Source organism: Melanaphis sacchari, unplaced genomic scaffold (genome assembly GCF_002803265.2).
Source record: "Melanaphis sacchari strain LSU unplaced genomic scaffold, SCAv2.0 Contig0_pilon_pilon, whole genome shotgun sequence".
Lineage (NCBI taxonomy): Eukaryota > Metazoa > Arthropoda > Insecta > Hemiptera > Aphididae > Melanaphis > Melanaphis sacchari.
Window position 1 is genome coordinate 21,366,687 of NW_020270366.1, and position 15,862 is coordinate 21,382,548.

Sequence of the window (15,862 nt, forward strand, 5' to 3'; positions counted from 1 at the left end):
TTGGCGGGTACCGCTCGCCAATCGCGATATAATATCAATATGATTTACACGTCAGAAAAATCGATTTCGCGCGTAATGCACGGTATGACGTATCTCGTTTCGTTTGTCGTCGTTATCGTCCCATCGTATAATATGATGATGATGATGATGATGATGATGATGACGATGCTGATGGGTGCGCTTCTGCTTCTCGTTTTACAGATGAATTTTTTTTTCCTGTACGCGGAAAACAAGCGTATTTGTCGTCTTTCTGGCGTGTCCGGGCGGCGGAGAACAGATGGCGTCGGTCGGTCGAAGCCACGAAGCGTCTCTCGGTAGCGGCGGGAAAACCGGTTTGCGGGCCGGTCTCGGCCGCTGGTGGCGCGGAAAAGTCGGGCCCGGCCACGGCGCGCCGCTCTCACTATACTACTATAATACTATTACTACTCTACTACTACTACTACTACTATTTACGAAACGCTCACCGGCCGGCGACGTGCTCGTCGCGCGCGATCAGCTGTTTGTCGTCGTCGTCGATGCGCGCGCGCTCTTCAACCGCGAGAGACACGTGAAATTCGCCCGCGACTCCGCGGATCGCAATATAGCATTGCGGATATCGCCATCGCTCGGACAAGGCGTCTCCGACCACGACGGTAGCAACTGTGGCTGCAGCGGTGCTACACACCATACGGCAGGTAAGATCGGCGAGCTTAGTCTCGGAGATTGTAAAATATAATTATTATTCTTATGATATCCGGTCGCGGATCCGAAATTTAGAGATCGGATACGCCACCCCGCGCGCGCCGGACAGCGATGACGTTTCGCGTCACGCACGTCGCGGGCGGTCGGTTTCCGATCAAAATTCTCAATTATCTCGCCGCGAGATCGTTCAGAATAATGTTACGCGGTCATGTCCTGAACTGCAATCGGTCGGGCCCGGCTGTGTGAGATACGACGTTGTATTTAACGCGCCACCGGTCGATTGACCTCGCCGAAAACGGGGGTTAAGTTATCCCGCACCTCCTCGCAACATCATTTTTGTTTCTTTTAATTTATTTTATTTTTTTTTTTTTTTGAGGAGGAGGTAGGAGTTAAAAATTTTAGTATTCATTTTGTAAACACGATTTAGGATTTTATGTTAAGCCTTAAAAATATGATAAAACTACTGAACGAAGGAGAGGAGGCGATCCGAACCCCTCGGCTCCTTATTAAATCCATCACTGGATACGCGTGTACCTATATCTGGCCTATCGCGGGGGTCGTCACACACGACGGCCGTTTTCTACATGGACTCGGAAACGACGACTCTCGTAAACTTTAAAGAATGCGATATTACTTATAAAGTATATTTTTTGAACTTAAAAAACAATCGCCGTTTCTTTCGTACAATGAAAAACGATACCAACTATGATTTAGACACGCGTAGCACAGTAATAATAATATCGTAACGATTGAAGTTTTTAAATGTAATACTTATGTATACATGATATATTTTCATTCTTTCGTACGAATCTATTATTGATTTTAAAAACGGAATATTCTAAAGAGTGTTCAAGTCTTTAAAAATCTGTTCGGTTTTAATATCGTTTAATCGCTCGCTCAAATATTTACAAGAGTGTTAGACTAATAATATGTATCATATAGTTCCATAATAGCCTATGTAAGTGTAGGTACTCATCTGCGCACCCTAAAATGTCATATCGGTTTTTTATGATTTATAACTTACGAGCACACATATTACTACCATAAGATAATACGATTACAAAACTACACGCTTAAATACCTTAATCATAGGCTTGAGCATACTGATAAAATGTGTTCTCCAAAAATATAAATGAATCCAAATGAATGCTCATACTGTTGACGTAAAAATATTTATAGTTACCATTGTTATTTTTGTTTTTGATTCTTATTAGAAAATAATAAATATTAGGTATTACATTTTTTTTTTTATGTTGATTTTTAAGAAAATACGTGTTTATTGAAAAGAATATAATTTTATGATTATTTTTGCGTAATTTAGCTGTAAATATCGAAAGGTTAGAAAATCGAATGACCTACACACTTGTAATTTTTCTTCATTTAAAAAATGTTATTTAGAGCTTTAATCACACGTTATCTAAAAACAGCGTCTGCCCCCAGCCATAATAATATATGTTAAGTATTTATAATTAAAAAAAAATATTTTCGTTCGATTTCATTTTTATTTCACAGTAAATAGTAAATACAATACATAATAATAATATGATGTCGGAAACACTAGACAAAAAATAAAAAATTCGTTTAGACAATGCATTATTGTTTTAATTTTCCAATTAAAAATAAATTATTACAGCTATTTAAAACCAACTTTCTATAAGATACCGTCAGATACATAAATTAACATGAGAAAACGAATGCAAAGACACATTTATTAGGTTAATTTTTTCATTCTAATACTCATACCACTGTATAAATTAACTGTCTCGACGAGAACTGAGTAGTTAGTATAATTATGAACTAGGTATCTATTTTATTCGCTAATTAAAATATGAAGTAATGAATAATAATAAATATTTTGAGACTATTCTCAATTTATTTAGTTCTCAAAACCGTATTTATTTTTATAGATAAAGTCGAAGATTCGTAATTTTTTAGAAATGTATTTACGTCCGTTGGAATCTTTGATCGAAAACAATCCACACGCGTGTTCGGTATACCTAAAAATATATTATTTTTAAATGGTCGTCCGCGGCGGATCAACGCATATCGTATTGATGTAACCCCAGTATTGCGTTGTCCGCCGGACGCACGAGTTGCACGAACGCGAGGGAATCGATGGGAACCATTATAATATTATTATAATACGATGAGGGTCAATAACAGCTGGATTCGGATATCTGATGCTGATAACATTTCGATAATTTGTAGGCGGCTTTTTTCGAACTCTGTGACCGGTGTCATTAATATTATCCCGTCGACAGCGGCCGACCGTCTGCAGGCGGGCGCGTTGCATTCGACAATAAACAAAAAACAAAAACGAAAAAAAAAAAGCTCGCATACCTTCAGGACGTGATGTGGGGGTCGTATTAAATAATAATATAATGTAAATGTTAATAATAATATGTTGTAATAACCGAAGACAGTGCGCAGTTGTGCAGTGCGACGAATCGAAGACGGGGTTTACGTTTGGTTCCGCGCGCTGCATATAAACCGTCGTTTGAAATCGGATCGAGAACTGGTTTATGTCGAAGCGAAAAAAAAATGCACAATAATTTTAAGAGCGTATTTTTTTCCCTCTCGCACGTTAACCCCGCACAGGTCCCACTATTCCTATTCTCGGTGAAGTAAATTTATACATATGTATCATTATACCTATATCCACACACCGCCACCGACCGTCTTGACGTAGCCGTCATTAGGATCTATAACTTACGGTCCCCGAACAATGGATATACGCGCACAGCGGTAGTTGTAATGGTATAGTAGTTGCGGTAGTATTATTATTTATTGGTTTTTTTTTAGACATCGCGCGACGGTCAATATACACAACGAAAACCAAGTAACCGCGTCCTTCGCGATCCATTGTTCTTGTAAATTGGTCGTCCGACATCGGGAGCAACCGCGGTAACCATAAATCTTAACTGCGACATCAGAATTCTCGTCTGTTGTCGCCTCGCAGCCGACACAGTCGTTGCAACCGTTGGAAACGTTCAGAGCGATGGCTATTTTGCGTTCGCCGTCTTTTTATCCAGTCGCAACGCCCATGTTTACCTCATAATATTGGGTACACAGTACACATGATATTATCATATTATTCATACCATGCGATTTTCAGTGTTTTCGTGTAACTCGGTTAATCTTCGCGAACTGTTTCCCCCTACAGAGGGAAAAACGTTTTTTGAAAATGTATGTATTTTTTTTTTTTTTTGTTTTTTTAAACATAATGTTATAGACTTGATCTCGTATGATATCCTGATGGACGACATATTGTTAATACTATTATTATTTATTACTCGCTTTTATAAAATACGAACTGTTGTAGACGCATTCACTTAGGTACTATATATATTTAATGATAACTCAAAGCTTGTTGCCGCTTGATTAATAGATAATATTATAATAATTATACTTACGGAATTACGAACATCGTATATACGTATTAAAATATTGTGTAAATACTGGAAATATTCCGACAAATCGTTTTCTATAATACAGTCCTCAAATAACGTATTTTGATCATAGATATAATATTATGTACTATATACCCTGTATAATGTAGTGTATAAACATTTTTTTTTCTTTTATTTGAAATTAAACAATTTACACATATCCGGTGCAATAAGCTTAATTGATTATAATAAGAAGATTTTTACAGAATACTTAATAGAAGAAGCTGCTTACTGACCACACTCCTGGATTGTGGTTATGGAATTAAGCTAGAGGAGTAGATCGTGACATCATTTTCTTATTAATCTTTTGGGAGGATTACTGGGCATTGGTTTGGTTCGAATTTTTACTAGGATATTTGGATGATCAACGAATGAGTTGTGGTAACGTAATAGGAATTGATAGCAGTTTCACTCACTGTGTTCATTTTTAGGTCTATATTCAGTGTTTGAAGGGAAATTGCGTTATTAATCGAAATATTTTTTTGGTGATTATTTGTATTTTATTTAAATTTGATTTTTTAGCGGATTCTCTTTTTGGATGCCGTAAATACAAAATGTAAATATTGTAATGTATTAAAATTATTATATTTTCTGTCTACAACTTATTTATTTGCACCTAATATCAAAAAAAACATCTTATATAGTTATTATAGTAATTATCGCTTATAGTTATGCATACGTAATGTATGACTTAAAAATTATATTCGTAACAAATAAGCTTCTACAATGGTATTCTGGTATACTTAATTTATTTTTATTTTTTAATTTATATATGTATATACATAAATACCTATTATATATGTATATAATGTATATATTATACGTATAACATATAAAAATATGTATACCTACTTAGTATAAAATAGTCTAGTTTTAGGAATTAGGATAAGGATTTACAATGATCGGTAGCTTGTTATTATTACGAATAATACGATTATTAATAGTTATGTTATTGAAAAAATCTATTATTCCAAGGTTTTCAAACATATATTTCAACGATATAGCCTTAAATAAACAGTATTGAATGCTAATATGTTATACAGTAATATTTAATAAAACAATCTATTGGATAATTAATTTACTATAAATGTATTTAAACTATTATAATATATCTATACAAAAATATACAATTAACTTCACAAAAAAATTAGATTGAAAAATGTATAGCATATGGAAATTATTCGATTACGATGCAGTTGAATGCTATAGCCTATAAAAATTTATTAAACATTTCATAATTTTTTAGTTATACCTAACCTACTCATTAGTTCTACCTACAAATTTCTTAATATGTAAATGATAGTATTATATAGGTAGGTGTATAAAAAACTTACATAGTGTGTATAGTGTAGTACGCCAATTAATATAATATAAATAATCGTTATAAACATAATTTTGATATGTTAAATAAAATTAAGTTGAACTTTATTTTTCTGGTTTTGTGAATAAGTATAAATTAAATACCTATATTTACATTTATAATTGCATAGGTATACATTTTTCATTTATGATATTATAATTAAATGGTGCATTTATATTTTCAGTACGATTTCAAACTCATTTTTAAAATTGAACGTATCACTTATCAATAATCACATATTTTAAATTTTACAACTACTCATTTAATAATAGTCGAAAATAATAATAAAGGGATTAAGTCACTTTAAAATCTGATGATTAAAGCTATAAACTGGTTTTTAGGATACTTTAAAACCTTATTACTTACCTTATTTACGCTACGTATAAATAAATCAATGAATACACCAAGTAAAGATATTTTTATTGAGTATTAATTTTCTTAAATCTTTGATTTTTCTTCTTATGTAAAAATATTAAAACCAATATTTTTTTAACTAATCAATTATTATTTTATTTAATTATTTTTATTAAAAATCAAATAAAAGTTTGTTGTCATTTTAATTTATAGTACAAACGATTTAAATTAGATCATCTCAGCATGTAATCAATTTACGTATGAATAAAGGAAGAAACCATTTAAATATTAAATATTTATACTACGATGAATTGAAAGTTCAAGACTTGATAGATTAACAAACACAGCATTCCTAATGTACTAAAAAATATTTTTTTATAGTATTTTACTATCATACTATATTTATATTATAAGCATATATGTATTTCTTTAATTATGGTCATATAAATCAACAAGAAACATTCTCAATATAATATATTCATACTTTTGTGATAGTATTAAAAATTTTTAATTTTTACAAATATTTCATTGCGGTATATCTATCCACTACATATTCAAATAAAATATTATTTTAATCACAAAAAAACCAGTTATACATTTATACTTATACTCATAAATGGTTTTATTTCAAATCCTAGTGTGCCTACTAAAATTCGATAATAATATTATATTCCCATATCATATTATATTTCTTGAGTTATTGTATAAAGTGAATGTGTATTTAAAATAAACATCATATTATGATAACTTTCCGGTTTTTTATTTATTTTAGTTCTTATCAGCCCATCGCGCATCGTATAAAAAGGATTAATGATATAAATTTAGTAAATTAAATCGTGGATTAGCACCTGGTTTTATAATTACTGTGTTTTAATTCAAATAAATGCATAATTATAAAGTTGACATATTATTGTGTTATACTATTTAAATAAATAAGAACAAATTTTTTCGTACAAATTATATAAAAATATAATATAAAATGCTGTGTTAATCGTTTTTTTCATTATCATATAAAAACAAATGAAATTTCAATACGTATTAATAAATTTCGGTAACTTAAGAGTAAGTTTGCGTAGCTTTGGCACACTAATATAATGGTATGGACGATATGGCTTAAGTTTTATTTGATTATTAATTGGTGTGATATCCAGAAATATACGTTATTCGGACCAAAATTAATTTTATTGGAAGTCAGTGAAATCAGTACCACCATGAAATAAAATTAAAAGTTCGTTTAGTCTTTATTAATTCATTGATATAATTATTGCTAGACAAACACACTTATGAATACGTGTGTATGTTTTGATTAAATTATAAACAATATTGATTCAATAACATTTAATAGGTTATAAATGTTATAAGTTTATAACAATATAGTTTGATATTACGTGTCTTTTCGTCTAAATTACAGTAGGTACCTAACTATTGGAGCACATATTTTCATCTTCCCAAATATTGCCATTTTCGAAAACGTAAACATTAAAAAATATCTCACTTTATTAATTGGAATAATAACTTATGCATATAAGTAATTTATAAGTTCAAAAAACGTTTTCGCAACGGTTTCTGAAATGAGAATTTAGTGAAAACTTTCATCAGACGATAATTTTCTCTCCGTCAATAATGACCGAGAGTGTGTTTATTTGACTCGTCAAACAACTGCACAGAATGCAATATTCTTGTGATTTTTTTAAAAAAAAATGTTCAATTCAACACTAGGATTTTTAATCGGCATATTACTATGAGTTATTACTGCAATTTAAAATTATCTATTAATATACATATACCTATTATTATGTATTTTCTACGCGTTAGTTTAACGATCGTTAAATTACATTATACGATAAAAATAGTTATGAATTATAATTCTTTATTGTACATTTTTGGATATACATTTTTAGGTACTTTTAACATGCATAATTTTATTTATACGCGCATACCTCTGTTTATTGTAACTTTTCTTATCCGTAAACGATTCTTAGATTTCCATTTGCTCGTATAATAATAATAATATATTTTCCATGGCGGTCAAGAGCAGTGAAAACGATAAGAATTCAAAGAAAAAATATTTATTAACGGCTACCTATTTTGTTTAAATAATTGTTATCGATAGTAAGTTATTTGACTTGTCATTTCGTCTATTATTTTTACTATAGGTACCTATACCATCATTATGAAGCGTATGCGTCAATGTGAAGACTAGTAAAACACATAATTGCATATCCGTTTGAATGTAAAAATATGTTCTGTGAGGGTACCGGTTTTTTTCTCCCCCCCCCCCCAGCGAAGTAATCGGATATTATGTTGTATTATAAATTATAATTTAATATGAAAACATTGACATCGTTTAACCTACGATCCCTTTTATGTCCACCATAACAATGATATGACACAGCACTTGTACACGTACAATATAAATTATAATCTTCAATCGGTCCCGAACTTCAAGAATATATTCCTTGTGAATGACCCGTGATTGTATTATATACGACAATTAATTGTTTTACTTACATGTGTACACGTATTGTCCTTGTTGACTAATTCGTACACGAGTATAATAAGCGTCAACAATGCGTTTCGACTGTTGTCGTTAACGCGGGATTTTGTTTATCGACTGTATCGACCGCGGCAAGTTTATCCACGATGTTTCATTAACTGTCCGTTTTAATTAAACATGTTCTCTTCGTGTATTTTTTTTTTATTCAAAATATTAATGTATTTTTTTTATAACGGTAAAAATTTGTGTTTGTGACACTTTCGGAAATCCGTGTGTGCTATGTTATAACGAAATGCGTTTTTTTTTTTTTTATCGCCCGAAGAAAAATCCTAGTAAAAATAATATAAGAACTCTCAGTAATGTTTAAACTAAAATTTAATATTTATAGTTGTAGTCTTTTTCATCATTTAACATACGTTAACAAGTATTTTTAACTTTTAAGGTAAACAATGAACGAGTTGGTGTCATTGTATGTTGAAAATATTATATTTAACGTAGCGTGGGGAGGCGCGCCCACTAGAAATTAATATTATTCTGTTCAACAATAGGTTTTCACACTGAATATCTTATATTATATTTTTAAGAAAATGTAGGTACTCACAAATAAACATAGTTTTAAATCGCTACAGCCTACAGAAAAAAAACGTGTTCTACATTTAACTTACATTTTTCACTACAAAATTTACAATAGTTTTAAAACCATTATAATAATCCCTTTGTGATATTTTTCTCTTGTTATTAAGTCTTTGAGACTTTTAATATCATTATAGCTTGAACGTTGATTTTATGGAGAATAATTGAATCAGTATTTTTTTTGTAAGACAAATGCTGATAATATTTTATAATTTCTGTTAAAAATTGTCTTCTACGACATGGTTTGAAACGAGTAATCTATAGTAATAATTTATTTAGTAGAAAATATTGCCAACTATGAATTTTATTCAAGGTCATTCAATTGTAAGAAAACACAAAACGAAGGGGAAGCGTGATTTTATGAATCATTTATAATAAAAATGATGTTTGTGTGTATACTTATCGCATCAATGTTAAAATCCGATGACTATAACTTACCTTTGGAGGCGTCAAAATGTGTACCTTCGTCGAAAAAATGATTATTAATCGTAACGATGTGTATAGATATATACCGTGAAAATAATCGTCTATAATACGTACTTCAGTGTTGTCCGATGGATCGAAACACCGATTCGGTCAACGGTTGGACGAACCGCGTATTGTGCGGGAGGTGAAATCTCGTGTACCTATTACATATACAATATTATATATGTATAATAATATAGCGTCCGTCGTTCGTGACGGTACCGGTTTTCAGTTTTCCATCGAGATCATAGCCTGTTATTAAAAACGATGTACGCTAAATAACATATTAAAAAAAACTGCGTACGTTTTTGTACGACGATGGGTGTAACCTATTAACCCCTTACCCCGACGTACACGTACACAAGCGCGTGCATATACACATATACACATGGACATACAAACACACACACACACACACACATGCATAAACATACTCATACTGACTCAGTATACCTACAGATTCACGCACGCGCTGAGCATACAGCTTTCGACCACGTAATAATATTACTTATACGATATTATTATTTACCATTCGCCCACTCATTTTAGTCTCGTCTTATCATCGCGACGTTTCACTTTTCATCGTCACTGCTATCGTTGTCGTTATTTTTGTGTTTTGAGACTTCGGCGTCGTTCCGCCCGCCATCAGAACACGATAACATAATAACATTTTAATATCGTAATATTTTAATATTGTAGTGTGTACGATGCGACAAACGTTTTCCAGATGTCCTCGTGCGCCGTCGGATACGAATCCATATTGTTAGCCGACCAGAAGTACGAAGATCGCGGTAGACCTGTACCGTCGCCACCGAATCCGACGCGATCGACACGCAACAGCCGGCTACGACCGCGTCCAGAGGACCGCCAAAAGTTGCGGTCTGACGCAACCATCGCAACCGACGTGTCCGCGTTATGCCGACATTTTTTGGCCGCCTACAACATACGACCGGACTTTTTTTGCAAGTTCCAGGGCAGAACGAATTTTCTGCAATGTCAACAATCAGGTACAAACGTTATTACGTATAAAATATATTTCATTACAGTAGTTTAATAATGATATTTATTATTTACACGCGATTTTCTGACGAAATATTATAACGCGTTTGAGGCGTAGTCTTATTATATTCGTTTCGAGTTTTACAATAATATTATTAAACGGTAATTGTGCCATTTTATGTGCACATATTAGATTGATCCGTGCTTATATTAAACAACAGATATTAATTAATATATTATTCATAAATAACGCACGCTATAAAATATTTTTAAAAAAAAAACTTAATTTTCCAAAAAGGCTCCATAGTGGTTATATCGTTTGTTGAGTATATTTATTGTAAACACACGATTAAAATTATCTAAAAAACTGGTTTTTAGACTTTAAGTATTTAAATATTATGACTCGTATGAATTAGGGACTATCATAGACCATAGTATCATATTATCATATAATAAAATAAAATAACAACGTTTTCATGTAATGTTATTACTTATTATCTATGTAGTCATATCAATTAAAAATATAGGTATAAAATATAAATTAAAATATAAAATTGAATTAAAATTTATTATCAAGTATCTAACTATATTATTTAAATAGGTTTACAAATAAATTGTTTATTGTGAAAAACTATATTATTTCTAAAATTTAATTAGAAACTTATATATAAACTTATATAATAGCTGGACAGCTCAATCAACAAAAATGATCTACCTATCTCATTTTATTGTATTGTATTTGACTGCTTTTTTGTACTGATTGTACATATTTTGTAATATTTAATATATTGTCACGTATTATAGTATTGTCCTTAAATGAAAATATTTAATTACGTTGTTGTTACTTAAATGTGTTGAAGACTAATTAATAATTTTATTATTAACCATTGATAACTGAAATCGTTAAAGATATGTTTAAAATGTTTAAATAGTGAAAATATTGATATAATTTACTTAAATTAGCACTATTTTATTTATATGTTCATATGAACTATATATTTTTTAACCTTACCGAACTTGATAACTAATTAAGTACATTTTACGTTTTTAGTTTTTTTCTGATAATTTTTCAAAAATAGTTAATATGTATAATTTATTTGAGCCCTTATAGTTAGTATATTGTAAACTATTATCATTGGCATATTTATTTCTAAAAATTTGAGGTTGTACAATTGCATCAAAAATACCGAATATCTTTCGAATAAAATAAAATATGGTCAAATTAGATAATTTCTTAGTAACACTACACGTTATTTTATAAATCAAAAGTATAATTCACGGATGTTAAATAATCTTGTTAAATCATGTCATATAATAATGATTGCAACATTTTAGAACAAAATAATATTTATTACGTAAATTAAATTGGTAGTGTTAATATAGGAATAAAGGATGCTAAGCACCTATATCACCTTCTCCATACCAATGAATTATAAATAGTAATTGTATTTTAAATTATATAATATAGTGTTAGGTACTAACGAAACATATAGGTCTACGTACTGCAGTAATATTTACTTCATTAAATAAATAAGCGTTAAAGTTATCATTCTTTTGTTGGTAAACTACATAATGTTCTATGAATACTTATTAATTTAAAATAATGTATATTAATAGACTTTACATTAACTCACTGTTTTAAATCTCCGTGGGAAACCTAACTTGTCAGCTTATTTTTTTTGATTACAAGTTACAATCATACGATTATGAGATATCAATCATTAATCAGTTGTTATATTTTAATCCTATTATTAAATAAATAAATTAATACTTATTAAAACAGATTTTTAAGTATTAAATAATTATTTGCATTATTTTACTCTGTTTTTTGGTAAAAATTTACAACTTTAAAATACAGTATTTGTATGCATATTATTAACTATTAAAATTATTTATTATGTTTAAAATACGTTATCTTATTTAAAATATGTTAACAATTTATTAATCGCATTAATTTATTAATTCTTCAAAAAATAAAATATTAAAAACATCACCCATCTATATATTTAACAGGCTTGTTCAATATTCATTTTAAATTTAATTAAACAATGTTAATTTAAAATTTCAAAATTACTTATATTATTATATTATATATTTACAATTTTTACGATTGAAATAAATTCTACAACTTAACAATAAATTAATAATTATTCATTCAATCTTGACAATAACTTAAAATTATATCTGAACCAATAATAAATTGAATTAGCTTCTATAAAGAAATTTATAATTGAAAAGAAATAATTTAATTGTGCTACTGGATTGAAAATTGAAATGTTTCTATTGATTATTGTTGATTGAATCGTAATATTTATATAATTGTTTAGTACAGGTATATTGTATTATTTGGCGTATAAGTAGATTTACATACAGTTGTAAGGCATATTAAAGCTATTTTATTCAAACATATACCATTATTCTTTATCTACTGTTATTTAATTAATAATATTTCATTTAATATTATAAAAATAAATAGTACCTATATAATTTTAATGAGTTTAAAAATTTTATCATTGAAATCAATTTTATTCATACCTTATTAAAAAAAAAAAAACAAATCATACCTTAAATAAGGCACATAAAGTTAAAAATAATTTATTTTAAATTAAAATGTATTTTATATAAAAATTTATTTTAACTTATAAAAAACTGAAAAAGTAATAATTTATCAGTAATAATGTTATTATTTTTTATCCATCCAATGAAACACTTTGAAACCCTATTATTTTTTTATGTTTATCAAGGTGGAATTTAAAGTTAATTTACTCTATATTAAATTAAAAGAAAAGAAATTTTATAACAACATTAGTTTCATTGATTTTGTAATTTAAAACAAATTAAAGGTTAAACAATATACAAATATAATATAATATATTATAATTTATTATTATATAATATTTTAAAATTTCCTTAAATAAAGTATAAAAACATCAATGATTCATTAATTTCATTTTTAATCCACTGTTGTAAAAATACTAACAAATAGCATTTATTAAATGCTAATCCTATATTTTCCAATCAAACTGTGAAACTATAAGTGTAATAGATGTAACAAGTATGTGTAGTTTTCTGTAAGAGTTAAATATTCTATAGTAAAAGTATAGAAAAATAGTATATTAGATACTAATACATTTTATACATAACAAGTATATTAAAAACAAATTGCATACATATAAGACACATAATATACAATAGTACCTACCTAATACAGATAAATTTACCAATTATCAACCATAAAAAATAGATATGATTTATGAAAATATTATATTTAGTTTTATAATTTTTCGTTTAATTTCCAAAGTCCCCTTCTATGTCACTAACCACAGCTTCTATTCTGAATTTAAAATACTCTTAATAACCAAAACAGCTAAATTTCACTACAACTGTTTTAAAAATCGCCTTGCTCACTATCAAAATCCTTTAATCTCTGAACTTCCTTCTCTCGCTATTCCTGGTAACCATTCTAAAGGATTAAAATGGTGATAATGTCTTGATTTACTTACTTAATTATTATTGTTGTAGTTCCTACAATAGGAAATTTCTACAATCCATAATTGCTGTCGCTTATTCAATTATATCATCTATTGTACTTATTGTTCTTATGCGTAACAGATTTAAAAAAAAAAATTTTAATTAAAAAAATAAGTTTCATAATTTATTTTTAAAAATTATATTACATTAAAGTATATAAAATGTACTAAAATATCTCCATTTTAAATATTTTTTAATAGAATTTTTAACAATATGGTAATCAACCCCTTCTGTGTTTATCAATGTAAGGAAAAGTTCGTTTATATTTTAATATTAATAAATATATTGAACTGGTTATTTATTATTTAATAACCATTTAAAATGTAATACTTATATTATAATTCAGATAATTTTAAATAAATAACCGAAAATATTTTATATTGCATACATTAAGTACGCCGTGAAAATAAAATGAATACAAACTATTTAACTCTGATTAAACTAACTGGTTTGATAGAAATGTTACAGAGAGAGCGCTAGCCATATAAGTTTTAAACTATAACGTTATTTCTATTATTACTATTATTTATTTTAAAAGATATAATTGAATTTTATATATTATTTTTTTTATTTTAAATAAAATAAAATAAAATAATTTAATTAAGTTTTGTTGCCATAATAATTGATCTATACTATTATCAAAATGTCTATTATATTTATGAGTAAATGAGTAGTTTTTTATTCAACTGATTAATCAATTTTGCAATAATTATTAACGTTTTGTGGAAATGTACTCATAATTTTATATTACGATCAGCATCGGTCACCTTCTCACCTATTGACCTTTTTTTAATATCGCACAGTATATTGCATTACATCCGGAGCGAAATGATAAATATATTTATTTTACAATGAGATGAATTTTGTTTTGACAGAAAAAAATTATTTTAAATTGTATCCAGTTGATACTTTAGAAATAAAGAGAAAGAGTCAGAACTAAAAATTAACAAAAATAATTGAAAAAAAAAACAAATTCAATCGCAAAATTAGTTTTTGATTAAATCATTTTTTTTTTTTTTTTTTTTTTTTATTAAAATTATTCAAAAACAATTAATAAGTGTAAAATTCATCTTTTTAAATTAAAATTTTCTATACATTAAATGTTTTAATATATTCCGGTATTTTGTGCTATTTTAAATCATATAGATGTTTCAAGTTTTCATTTACTTATGTATGATAACATTTTTTTCTAAGAAAAATGCTTGAAAATATAATTTAAGATTTATCTTGAGTTTTCATTCCCTAATTTAAAAATATCTTAGAAAAATTGATAGAGACCACCTGCGCTCTGGTTAATTGTTTTTCATTGAATAATTTAACACATACTTTTAGTGAACTACTTAATAGTTTCTACGATTTTTTTTTTTTTAAATGTATTTTTATTGTTTACTTTTCTGTGTGTATTTTGTAATATTAATTGTGAACTAAAGTTTTACTAGTTTTTATGAAATATTTATTTAATATATACAAACTAAATAATTAATTTTTTATTGCATGTTTTTATACATCGTATAAATGTTATATATTATTTTGCATTTTCTTATGTTTTTCCCTCATAATTTAAATACTGAAAAAAAAAATTGTTATTATAAGGTACTTATTCAGTTTTAATTTTATTTTTGTGTAGTTCTATCAATAATTTAACAGAATAAAACTAATTCGAAAGTTCAAAAAAATATAAATAAATCCTTGATAAAATAATTATTAAAAATCAATGGTTTATAATATATTTTATCTATTATTATCACTTTTTAAAATGTTATTTATTACACATCTCGTGCATAATAAACCTGTGTTCCTAACTTCGTATTAATACGTAAAAATATTATATAAATATATAACACAAAGAGCTTTAATTTATGATATTAATACTAGCAGACAGCAGTAATAATA

The 15,862-nt window shown here is 27.9% G+C and overlaps 1 protein-coding gene across 4 annotated transcripts in view; it reads left to right on the forward strand.

Annotated features, from left to right (window-relative positions):
• The first annotated feature begins 514 nt into the window (after positions 1 to 514).
• Positions 515 to 15,862, forward strand: part of LOC112600726 (unconventional myosin-Va) — a 66,286-nt gene continuing 50,938 nt past the window's right edge. Inside the window, exons 1-2 of one of the 4 annotated variants that reach the window (XM_025348033.1) lie at positions 515 to 674; positions 10,139 to 10,446. In XM_025348033.1, coding sequence (XP_025203818.1) covers positions 10,167 to 10,446 — 280 coding nt within the window. In that variant the 5' untranslated portion in view covers positions 515 to 674; positions 10,139 to 10,166. Of the gene's footprint in view, positions 675 to 9,926; positions 9,935 to 10,138; positions 10,447 to 15,862 lie in introns of those variants that run through there. The other 3 variants (XM_025348040.1, XM_025348052.1, XM_025348045.1) reach the window with 3 other exon arrangements.